The sequence below is a fragment of the Phyllostomus hastatus genome, unplaced genomic scaffold, assembly GCF_019186645.2.
Source record: "Phyllostomus hastatus isolate PE091 unplaced genomic scaffold, TTU_PhHast_1.1 phas_scaffold_501, whole genome shotgun sequence".
Taxonomy (NCBI): Eukaryota; Metazoa; Chordata; class Mammalia; order Chiroptera; family Phyllostomidae; genus Phyllostomus; species Phyllostomus hastatus.
In genome coordinates this window covers 18,233,399-18,245,952 of record NW_025334033.1, presented here as the reverse complement: position 1 = coordinate 18,245,952, position 12,554 = coordinate 18,233,399, and the positions used below count along the sequence as shown (strand labels likewise).

At 43.2% G+C, this 12,554-nt stretch overlaps 1 protein-coding gene across 6 annotated transcripts in view; it reads left to right on the top strand.

Moving 5' to 3' along the window:
* The window catches only part of MYO5A (myosin VA), a 179,798-nt gene extending 167,511 nt beyond the window's left edge, over positions 1-12,287 (top strand). For all 6 annotated transcript variants that reach the window (XM_045822393.1, XM_045822390.1, XM_045822394.1 and 3 more), the window contains 5 exons: positions 426-576; positions 2,623-2,905; positions 4,395-4,569; positions 5,780-5,860; positions 6,374-12,287. In XM_045822393.1, the coding sequence (XP_045678349.1) occupies positions 426-576; positions 2,623-2,905; positions 4,395-4,569; positions 5,780-5,860; positions 6,374-6,526 (843 nt within the window). In that variant the 3' untranslated portion in view covers positions 6,527-12,287. The remainder of the gene's footprint in view (positions 1-425; positions 577-2,622; positions 2,906-4,394; positions 4,570-5,779; positions 5,861-6,373) is intronic.
* The last annotated feature ends 267 nt before the right edge of the window (positions 12,288-12,554 follow it).

Sequence of the window (12,554 nt, the reverse complement as noted above, 5' to 3'; positions counted from 1 at the left end):
AAGAACATGATGTGTGCCCTTTGTGTACAGTATTTATAAAGAGGACTATATTTCATGAACGAAGTTTAAGAGGTTAGTACTTTAGATAATTTAGTATTTGTCGTTAAGCCTCCTGTTTCATAAGTGAAAACACATTAATTTTTTAAATTAAGTTCTCCCATCTTATTTCACTGGCATTGCTGTTGGAAAGGCTTAAATGCTAGGTTGCCAAGTTTAGATATTATTCAAAAGCTAGTAAGAAGTGGAATTTTAAGAGGGAAACAAATAACACAGCACAGAAAATGGTTATCCTGGCATTCATGTGTGGGCTGGACGGAAACTCTTCGGAGAGAGAGAAGAAGCAGGGAGGGGCCGACCAGACGAGCTGGATGGGCGGAAGGGACATTTACCTCACGTGCGTCATTAACCCTGCATTATGTCTCCAGGGCTTCATGAAGCACAACACGTCGCGCCAGAATGAACACTGCCTCACCAACTTCGACCTGGCTGAGTACCGGCAGGTGCTAAGTGACTTGGCCATTCAGATCTACCAGCAGCTGGTGCGGGTGTTGGAGAACATCCTTCAGCCCATGATCGGTAAGGCCAGGGCGTTGCTGACATCAAGGTCTGCCCGCCTCCCCTGCCCACCAATAGATGACCGCCAGTGGCACACATTTCGGGCACATATTCAAATGGAGAACATCAAGTAGTAAGACTCTCAGTCTTAAAGTAAGCTGGGGAATCCCAGAACATGGGGTGTTATCCGTGACGAACTGGGATACCTCAAGGTCCGGGCTTCCACGTGACCAAACAGCAGTGTCTGGTTCCCCTCCTCCATGTAGAACACCTCTGCCTTAAACTTCGGCCCGTGCTCTATGCCCAGCAATGGATCTCACTCCTTTTCCAGTGTTCAGAAACACTTTACACGTCGGTGGGTCTGTGGAGGGTCTGCACTTTGCCCAGTTAACGGGCTGCAGTAAACGGGTTGGGAGAGTACGGTGCCGACAGGACAGGTCTGACACCCCGTGCCAAGTTGTGTGCCTCATGGTCCCTCTGGAATTGTTAAAGCCAACTTGGAGCAGTTTCTTGTTCGATGAGCCACTGGGGTGGGGGTGTTTCTATTTCTGTATATAGCTGTGTATTCAGCTAACGTGTGATTCCATGTGCCTGTCTTTACATGTGTGCACTGGTTCTGGATGTTTGCTTATGTATTCTGTTACACTTTGTAGTGTGTTGCATATTTGAAGTAAGGGTTAGGAGGCATGTACAAATTGCAGGCTGCTAATTTTGAGTGCATTGATTGAAAAAAAAGGTTTTTTTAACTTACCAAACTCTTATCCTCAGGCAAATTATCAGCAGCCTCTGAAAACTACTCCAAGTTGCCCTTTCTTGCCCTACCCACGTGTTTGCTCACTTCTACAACTTCTTTATTTCCCTTCTGTGGACTCATGGTGTTACACTTTCTATCCTAAGCACACAGTCAAACTAGAAACACAAAAGGCTGAGGAAACCATGTGAGACAGCAGTGATTTTTTTAGTCATCCCCTAAGACGGGGGCCCCCAACCCCAGGGGCCAAGGACCAGTCCTCCTCTGTGGCCTGTTAGGAGCCAGGCTGCACGGTAGGAGGTGAGTGGTGAGCCAGTGAAGCTTCACTCGAATTGTGGGCTCGTGTGTGTGCCCCACCCCATGCCAGTTCATGGAAAAATTCTCTTCCCCAAAACTGGTCCCTGGTCCCTGATTGACGTCCTAAGAGGTCATGAATTTAAAGCAGTCTAGGTCACCTAAAATGCAAAAGGTGACAGATACAAAGAAGGTCAGCTTCAGCCAACCTTTTTTTCCATTTTTGCCTGTTTTTATTGGCTAAACAAGCAGTTTACCTCTGAGGTGTCTCATTTTACCAACCACCCCATCTCCCAGTGATTTCACAACAGCAAACGTGTTGACTCTGAATGAGGTTCTGTGGAAGCTGCATGGAGCACTAGGATAAATAAAGGTGGATTGGGCTTGGCCCTTGCTCTCAAGGGGCCCCCAGTCCAGGAGTGGGCATCCCAAACCATCCTAGAAGACAGTTAAGCCACATGCCACCTGGAGAGCACAAGGGAGACAGCAGCACTGCTCCACAGGGGAGGATTGAGTCCTGGGAGGTGGAGGCTAACCCCAGCATTCCCTACCCTTCTGGTAGCCTGGGGCAAGGAGGGCCCAGCTCTCCAGCCCTGCACAACTGCCCCTCCCAGGTCTCCTTCAAGACCCCTGCCCAGGCTCCTGCCTTTCTTGCTGCTTGATTTGTTTGCCTCTGGGGCTCACATGGCCTGGGGAATGCTCATCTTCTCCCTGTCTGCTGCGTACTTCTCTCAGAAACCCTCACACAGCACCACACACTGGTGCTATTACAAGGCTGCTGCTTCATAGTTTAGAAACTACACCATTAAGATTTCTTAATTTCTTGGTAAAATTTTGCATTTAAGAATTATTTCATTAAAGTTGAAAATCCAGAATTCATTTTTGAGGGGGGGGAGTTCTTTCCCCCTCTGTTTTGATGCCCGGATCATTTTCCTGCATTGAGAGAGTGTGTAAATATGTGTGTATGGACATGAAAAGGTTTCCTTTCAGATCTGCGCTTTTAACTTGAACTACTCCTGCAGTCTCAGGCATGCTGGAGCATGAGACCATTCAGGGTGTGTCCGGGGTGAAGCCCACCGGGCTACGGAAGCGCACCTCCAGCATCGCTGACGAGGGCACCTACACACTGGACTCCATCCTCCGGCAGCTCAACTCCTTCCATTCGGTCATGTGTCAGCACGGCATGGACCCTGAGCTGATCAAGCAGGTGGTCAAGCAGATGTTCTACATCGTGGGGGCCATCACGCTGAACAACCTCCTCCTGCGAAAGGACATGTGCTCCTGGAGTAAAGGCATGCAGATCAGGTGAGCAAATGCCAACAACACCTGTGATGGCCTCTTCTCACTGCCCAACTGCCCACTAGAGTGCAGTTTGCCGGCGGCCCATGTGAGGTCAGTGCACCCCATGTCTGCTGCCACCAGCCAGGCAGCAAGGGAGGACTGGGCATGCAGCCGCTTCCCCTGCTGGCGGGGCCTCTCCTCTCTCAGTCATTGCTGCTCCTGGCTGTGCTCCAGCAGGTCCTACTCACTGCTTGTTGGGGACCCTGCTCCACTGTGAAGCTAATTCATTTGAGGGATTGGAGAGATGATGAAAAATACATAAAGATGAGATAGATGCTTCCTCTTCTTTTGTGTGTTTTAATTGTACAAGAGCAAACTATCAAATGATAATGACGATTTCTAATGTTTGATTGCTTTTAGAAATTGCTTTAAACAAAATACCTTTTTGTACCCACGGCAACAAGAGCCTAACAGATTTCACTGACACTTGAAATACGCCTGCCCCTCTGTATTTCAGGAAGAGCTATACCCAGTTCGATGCCCAACCACTCCTCAGCATAACTGTATTATCTGATAGAATTGATTTATTTTGCAAAGAATTTATTTTAAAACAGCTAGAATATTCACTAAGAGGAGAAAAGAGGATTTCTCCCACAAATGTCTTTAGTTGCTCAGTTTCAGGAAACCTTGGCGTTCTCTTCAAATTTTCCATTCTGACCCACATCCACTGTAGTTAACACTAACACCTTATATCCAGGTAGTGGATTTCTTCCTCTGTAAGCTTTGTTTGTACATTTGAAGCACCTGCCATAATGTAATTCCTCCTGTTTTCCTGATTATTACATTCCGATTGTGTGTCCATTTACCTCATTTTATTTTACTTTAAGAACCACTGTTACTTGGTTGGCCACCCCTTGATACCTCAGCATCTGTGTAGTTTCTTGGGGACTTTGTCTCTTCCAGTGGCCCCCACTTGCCCTTCTCTTCCTCTGTCCCTGAGCTTCCCCAGGCCACTGTCCCCATCACCCAGGCTCTCTCGGCAAGAGGGCTGGAGCACAACGTCTGTGAGGCAGGGTTTTGTTATTCACTGGACGTAAGAAAGAGAGAGGACTTGAAGGATTGTCAATTCTCACACCTGACATTGTGAGAGAAGATACAAAGTGTTTTCTGTTCCATTGCGTAATGAGGGCACAGCCGTATAATGTGTTCCATTTTGTCTTTTAGCACGTCTTAGTTCATAACTTTTGCTGTAATGGCCACTTTTCTATCTTGCATTAAAGATAATTATATTCTCTAGTCTTTTACTATTACATAATTATGACTATAACCTCATGACTTTTTATCATGATATTTTTAAGTATAGCTGATAAATTTAAGAAAACTGAATAAGATTACTGCTTGTCACTTGAACTGAAGTTCCTGACAAAGCCACACACAAAAAATCAAGACATTTATGGTAACATTCAGTAAAGGTGCATTCTCTCTCGCTCGCTCGCTCGCTCTCTCGGCGTAGGTACAATGTCAGTCAACTGGAAGAGTGGCTGCGTGACAAGAATCTGATGAACAGTGGGGCTAAAGAAACCCTGGAACCTCTCATTCAGGCTGCTCAGCTTCTGCAGGTGAAAAAGAAAACAGATGACGACGCCGAGGCCATCTGCTCCATGTGCAATGCTTTAACCACCGCCCAGGTACTGCAGCTTTCCCTACCAGGAGATCATTTAACATTCCTCATGGGTGATCTTTGGGTAAATGAAGAAGTCTTCTAGCTATTGCTCTTGTCTCTGAGCTGCCTTCATCTGCATCAGAGAAGATATATACATACATAAATCTCGAAGAAAGATTTTACCAGAAAGTAACACATTTCAGTCCTAGTCACTGTCATCCACGTTCAACATTCAGTCAGTGTTCGTTGCGTGTCTGCAGGGTTGTGCGTGTATCCCAGACACTGAGAGGCAACCACGAACAAAATGAAGTCCCTGCCCCAGTGGGGCATGCATTCTAGGCCTGCTGTGTAGCTTGTATTCCAAAAAATGATTTTCCATGTCATTTTATAATTGAATGATTCTTTAGATTTCTCTACTTTAAGACAAATAATTCTTGTTTCTTCAATTCACTGAATGATGAATTGAGTGCCTGTCTCAAGGTACCATACTTGTTGCTGGGGGAAATACTTCAATAAATAAGGAACAATGCCTGCTTATAAAGAACTTCAAGTTTAGTGGGGAAGACGGATGTACCCAGCTGATGCTGCTGTTAGAGAGTCTAGCAAGTTCAGTGTTGAGACGTCTACCAGAGGTGCCGAGGGGCGAAACCGACTGTATTCAGAGCAGGTCCCATCGAGCAGGGCATTGACTTGAAGGACTGAGCAGAGGAGAAGGGAGGACATGGGACAATGGCATCGGCAGGAGGGACGGCACGGGCGTCCACACGCCCGTTTTTCCTTTGCCCACATATTTCTGTGCCTGCTCTTGGACTTTCGTAATGTTCGTCACACATCTCGTCAGAGCACGGACATCGCACACAGATTACACGTGAAGTGTGCATGCAGAGTAGCTCGACAGACAGCGAGGACGCTGGCAAAAATAGGCACTTGGGGAGGTTGGGAGGAGGGGAGTTGGGGCACTTTTACTTTTCATGTTGTATTCCCTTGTATAGTTCGAATATTTTTCCAAATTGACATTGCTTCTTAAAATGTACAAAACTGAATACATTTCTATTATAAAAATTCAAATAGTAAAGGTACGTGTGCCTTCGGACCATTTCCCTCTCCCCTCTGGTCCCGCCCCAGCCCTGGCAGAACTGAAACCGCGTGCACAGACCCTGGTGGTTTCTGGGTCTTCAGCAGCCAGTGTGTGCTTGAGAGTACGCTGACGACTTTGGTCACTTTATTTCTCACAGATCGTCAAAGTGTTGAATTTGTACACGCCGGTGAATGAGTTTGAAGAAAGAGTTTCCGTGTCATTTATCCGTACTATACAGGTAAGACCTCCCGGGTTCTTCTCCCTGGACTCGCCAACACAGTATTTTGAATGTATGTTTTACAATTTGTTGAAGGTTAATATTTTTAAATTTATATTATTTTATCTTATTTTTATAGTGCATTAAGGTTTTTTTTATAACAACGTATTGGGAAATTGAAGTGATTTTTTAAAGGTTTTATTTATTTAGAAGGGAAGGGAGGGAAAAAGAGAGGGAGAGAAACACCAGTGTGTGAGAGATACATCCATCAGTTGCCTCTCACATGCCCCCAACCGGGGACTTGGCCCGCAACCCAGGCATGTGCCCTGCCTGACCAGGGATCAAACCAGTGACCCTTCGGTTTGCAGGCCAGCACTCATTCCACTGAGCCACACCAGCCAGGTCGAAAATTAAGTGATTATAAAGCAAATGTAAACATTCTACATTAGTTGGGGAGTTTTTGGTAGGATTTGTGGCAGAGGAAAAATTTCTTTATAGATCCAAAGAATTGATGTTCTGTTTTTAATTTTCCAGATGCGTTTACGAGACAGGAAAGACTCTCCTCAGCTGCTCATGGATGCTAAACACATCTTTCCTGTCACCTTTCCTTTTAACCCGTCCTCCCTTGCACTAGAAACCATACAGATTCCAGCCAGCCTGGGCCTGGGGTTCATATCCCGAGTCTGAAAGTGATGTCAAGGCAAACAGTGACAATACTTTTCTTGCCTGAAATAAGAACCCACTATTTCCAGTGAGCTCCTGAAAACACATTTGTAAAGAAAACACAGTGGTCAGCTTCTAGACAAGAGGTCATTAATTTGCATCACCTTGGAAAGAAAGTTACGCTCCTTTGTAGCAACACTCCCCGGTGACTTGTTAGGCATCCTGAGTTTATGTGCAGGAGAATGGCAGAAGGAAGGGAAAAATGTGTCTTCAGCTGCTAGCATTTATTTTAAATCTTCAGCACTGCATCTAAATGGTATAAAAAAACATAAATTCTAGATATGAGCTGATGTTAGCAAGGTACCAACGGAAACCCCCCTCTGTGATAACCAGAAGAAAAATCAATATTGAGTACATATCCTATCAGTTTAGGAATCAATGTTGATGTTGTCAAACTGGATCCAAGAAATAAACTGGCAATATGTATAGTAGTTAGTAAAGTAACTCTCTTATATGTGTCATTATGACGTAGAGGTGTAAAAAGAATGCTGGTTTGCTATATAGCATAGAAGTCCATTTGTACTGTAGCTTCCTGAGCATTTTAAATTGCTGCTACATACTGTGTTCTTTAAAATGTAAGTGATTGATAGATACTCTTATTAGGTACTACAACAATAAGCTTCTCGTTTATCAGTTTTGTTTACAATTCAATCAGATCACAGTTTCAACTGGATTGTGTGCAAATATCTGCAGATCCCCTATACGCGTAGCAGACACTGGAAAGTCACGTAGTAATAAATGTTAGACTTTGAGGGGTGGGATTCGACAGGACGGCAACTGTTGCTGCCATGACTTTTTCAGGACGCGTTGCACCGATGTGCTCATCGTTTCTCCCTGGGCGGGTATCACAGCAGGTGTGGTGTTCTGTGAAGTGACTTATTTTTAGTTCCCAGAGCTGGCTCCCGCAGTGCATATATTCAGCCCTGACAGGTTTTCTTTCTTCTTAATTTATTAAGAATTCGTCTCAGTCACTATCTAGAGAACATTGTCAGCGTATTCATGATTCAGGTCTTAAAAACCTTGATTATCCTATAAATTAAGCAAAAGAAGTATAATAAATATGATTCCATTTTTTTAGGCTTGCAACTTCTATACATGTTCTCAGTACTACTAGATACTTTAAAGAGCATCCATCAGGTTAGAAATACTTTGACATAGATAAGAAATAGAAGAAGATTGCTGAATTTTACAGAGGATTTGGCTCGATAAGACCCAGATTCTATGTTTTTATTCTGAAACTCCAATTAAATGTATTCTGCATTTTTTCTTAGATATCTTATACAATAAATCTTTCAAGTTGTGCAAAAGCAAATTCATTAGAAACTCTGGTTCTGCATTACAATCATAGATTTATATAATTTAACTCCTAGATGGTTTATAAAAATGACATTTTATTAAAATATGTGCAATATTATTGATGGAAGTCAAAACAATTTCGAATCAATGATAAAGATTGTTATTAAAAGATAAATACTGTCTGTTAACTTATTTGGGCCTCAAATTCCTCTTTTACACAGTAAGAGGGTTGGACAGCCAAGTCCTAAGGTCCCTTCCGTGTCTAACATCCTCTCCTCTCCGAGCTTGGTTCCTAGAGAAATGGGCTGAGTTCCTCAGTATGTTTATGCAAAGACCAGTATTTGGTGCCCGTTAAGTCTGAGGGGTTAATAAAATGTAGTGTCACAAATCTGTGAAGCTATAGCCGCCTTCAGTGTACATGATTTATGTCCATGCTTTTAGAAAGTTACATTTTGGTAATTTTTATTGTTATGTACTGCTGTATTCAGTTTGTATACATTTATTTATTTGCAAAACTAACCCAAACACTACTAATTCATTCAGGTTCTCTCAATTTTGCCAGGTTTGTCAATGTGGCTTTTGATGAACTCATAACCATTTGGTTAGTACTGAATGTGTCATAGTTTAAGAGCATGGATGGGACTTGGGTGGGGAAATGCTTAAACAGACAGTGCCTCCATGGTGTCCACGGTCCACCTCTGGCCCAGAAACCTCCCAGCCCTCCCAGCTCAGTGCTGTGTCACGTGTCCCATGCACGTCCTCAGTCTCGTCAGGTCTTCAGGGTCACTCTGGGGCTCCCACTGCCATCGCAGCTCTTTCTCTTACCCCTAGACAACTCGTATACTGAAGTGTCTCTAGTCTGGGCCTGTGTCTGTCTCCTGAGTGCTGTCTCTGCTGAAAGGGCTGCAGCTTCCTCCAAGCCCTGCTCGGAATCCCAGGTAGGGGTCTGGATTATCTTCTCTTAGCAGCCTGAAGATACTTAGTCACAACTAGAGCACCCTACCAGCAGGGACCCCCACAGCCCGCTAATGACCCTGTGTGCTACTTGAGGATGCAGCAATATTCCGCTGACTCTGGGAATCCTTTGGCCACTTTGAGGACTGCACACCCTTCCTTCTGTCCATCCACACTTTCTCTTGCAGCTTCAAGCACACCTCCAGCAGCCTTTCACCCACCCATTTATCTGTTCACTCTTCCCCTCCCTCCCGCAAACTCGCTGTCCCATCACCAGCCTACTTCCTGATCTGACTGCTGCAGTCAGTGGGTGGAGTCAGTCCTCAGCCGCCCCCAGCCTGCCTGGTGGCTTCCTTTCCGGCCAATCTTAGTACAATTTCTTCTTACTTCTCTCGTACATTCTTCAACATTTTCACCAATTTACTTTTTTATAATACTTCTCGGACACACAAGAGGAATTCAAAGGAAGATCTTGAAACAACAGCAGCTCATTGTCTTAATAGCCCCTTCGGAATACTCTGCCCCCACTCCTTACCTACAGATGCAGCTCCCACCTTGGAATGCGAAGTTGAAAAATTAGAGGCGGTTTCCCTTACTGCTTTTCTTCCGTTAAGGTTTTGATCTGCCTGAGAAGATGAATGTGGCATAAAGTCCATGAATGTGGTTTCACAATTCCTTTGGAGGTTTTCAATAATCCCCATATACCTGACACTTCTTTTGTAGGAGCAGAAGTGCAAATGTATATATTCCAAAGCCAATTAAAAGGAGCTTGGGGGATTTGAATTAGTATGATTTGCTTTATTTTAATGGATAATTTAGAATTGGCTTTTTCTGAGTATATGTAATGTAGATCAATCTTTTAATAACTGGGGGAGGCTATGAAAATACTTTATTAGAATTTCAGTACAGTGATTATTGTGAGAAATTACTTCCCTGGTGACCCTAGGTAAAGGGGCACCTGCCACTGTCCTGAGAAGATCTCACCCAGTGTTTCTCTGTCCCTCCCTTCCCCTTCCCTCCCCCTCCCATAAAACACTCACTCACAGAGTCACCAGTTCACAGAGTTCCCCAGGAAGCACGGTCAAGTATCCTCTGGGTAACTTCAACTATTCAGGATAAAACAGAAAGCAAAAATTACTGTTTGACCCTTAAATTCTCTTGTTGAAAGCTGCACAGAACAGTATCATGCATTGGCTATGCTTTACTTCAGTGCGCTCTCTGTTACCTCACTGTCTCCTCACAGCAGCATTGGAAGGTAGAAAATGTAGCCACACTCGTCTGCTGATATTTGAGAGAGAGGTAAGGTCAGACTTGCCAGAGGTCCCGCAGCCCCCCAGCCAAGCCGCCTTCCCGTGTGCAGCAGTAGCAGTGTGGGCGGAAGCAGCGAGGACACTTGAACTAGTCCTGAGGTTACATCTGTTCCCCTTGGTACCTGTGGGGTGGCCGGATCAGCAAGAGGCGCTCCTTCTCTTTATCAGAGTTAGCAGCTGGCATATGGGAACTGAGCAGTGAGCAATACCGAGCAGCAGTTCTTTGTGCTAATGAGATAAAGAGCCTAGAGCCCGGTAGTTTTCCTTCCGTCATAGTTACCGGCTATGACTAGGTTTGACTTAATGTAATGAATCAGTGCTCCCTTGGAGGGTGCAGTACTTTGTTCTTAGGTCATTAATTAGAAGCAGGCTGTCTCTGCCTGATGGAAAGCAGTGAACGCCTCTCCAAAGTGAAGAGGAAGGTCACTCTCAATACACCCCGCTCTGCCAGCCAGGGTTGTTTGAACATCGCTGTGTGTGCATGCTGCCAGTGTTTACTGTGGAGCTAGGAGGTGTGCTGTGTGCATGCGTGTTAGAGAGACTGTGTATTGCCGTGGCCTCTACTCATGAATAAGTGCATTGTAATTTCTTCTCAGGCTGTGCTGTGAGGGCCGCCTTAACCCCTGCTCCCTTCCCTCCTGGAGCTGCCTTAAGTTCTCTGCAACTTTTCCTCTGTAAGGGGACACATTGCCTGGAGAGAATATCAAGCCCTGTTTCTCAAGGTTTTGTGAGGGTTTTGGTTGGGTGTGGCCTCCAACCACTAATTCCTCTCTCCCCAGTCTGCATGATCCTCCCCCACCTATTACTTCCTCCTTTCTTTTCTGCTAGTTCTAGACAGGTATTAGCATTCTGAGGCAGCAGCAGTCTCAGAGAGAGCCAGGGAAATGCGGGCTTAGAAAGTGTTCCTGAGTTCAGCGGGCTCTGTGTCACAAGGAAGCAGATGAACATGGAGAAGAAACACAGAGATGTTAGAGTCTGAGTGATATTTAAATGGCTTGTTTTCCACTGACCTTTTCTTAATGAAGAGTATAACTGTAAAACTTTTCATGGACATTCTTTAAAAATTTTTTTGAGAAACTGGTACAATAAAAGATTGAAAACAAGAAAGAGTGCTATAAATTCTAATCTACTGTATTACCCTAAATTAAATCAGCCTGGAGTTAGTGGATTTTCAGTAGATCAGGGACTAAAAAGTACTAGGTAACATATCTGCCAAAATGCATTTTATACCTTTTTTATTTTATAATTTGGTCTAGCTAAAATGTTCATTTGCTTAATTTAATGAGTGTTATTAGAGTCATAAATATCTGAAAATGACTTTTTAATATTGTAATATTGCCTGAAATATTTGAAAGAAAAATGTTTTTGAGTTGAAACTGGAATGTATAATTCAATGCTTGGTAGGTCAGTACATTTTTATGCATTTTTCAAATATCTTATTGTTACCATATGTTGTAAAATTTTAGACTGCATTTCAGGCTTTCTAAATCATTTGAGCCATTTAATTTTTTTCCAACAAATGGTGATTTTTTCCCTTTAAATGTGGATATGTATATTGTAATTTATGATTCTTAGTTATGTATTTTTGTGGAATCCTGGAAGTAACGTTGACTTTTTTGTGTCTTGGAAATTTAAATTGCTCTAACAGTGTTGCACAGAAATGAGTTCATGACACTTAACACTGTATTTTAATTATTAACTTTAATTGTTCATTGACTGTGAGATGGATATGCTTTTTAACTAAAATGAAATCGAACATTGCAATTTTCCAAATAGTTTTTCTTGTCGGACCTGGCAAAGGAATTCTACTTTGAGCTACACAGAAAAACAAACTACAGCTCATCTTTTAAAAGTTCTTAGGTACAGTATTCATCCATGAAAAAGGAAGCAGCGGTACTGAAAAATGAAAGGCATTATCAACCCACTCCAGTTTTAAACAGAACCCATCCCAGCATATCTCACATGGACTTTTTAAAAATAAGTTAATAATTCACCTCATATCAACAAAAGATGTCAACTAGTGCTAAGATGAAAACCAAAACAAAATCAGATTGACATTTAAGCTTTGTAGTTGTCTAATGTTGTACTTAGTAAGTGTGCGTCATTAATGCTGTATTCTCCTAGCTATTATAGAAAATTGTTCAAATAAAGGTATGGATATAATGGATTTTTGTTCATGTCTGATCAATAAACCCACAGCACATGGAATATACACCCACACAGGCCACGTTCTGGGCTGAAAACATGCCTTTAAAGTTAAAGAATAGAAATCCTATAATATATGCTCTCAGATGGCAACAGAATTAAACTAGAAATCAATGAGAGGGAAATAGCTGAAAAATCTCCAAACACTTGGAGATTAAACAACACACTTCTAAAAAACACATGCGTCAAAGAAGAAATCTTAAGAGAAATTTTAAAATACTTTGAAC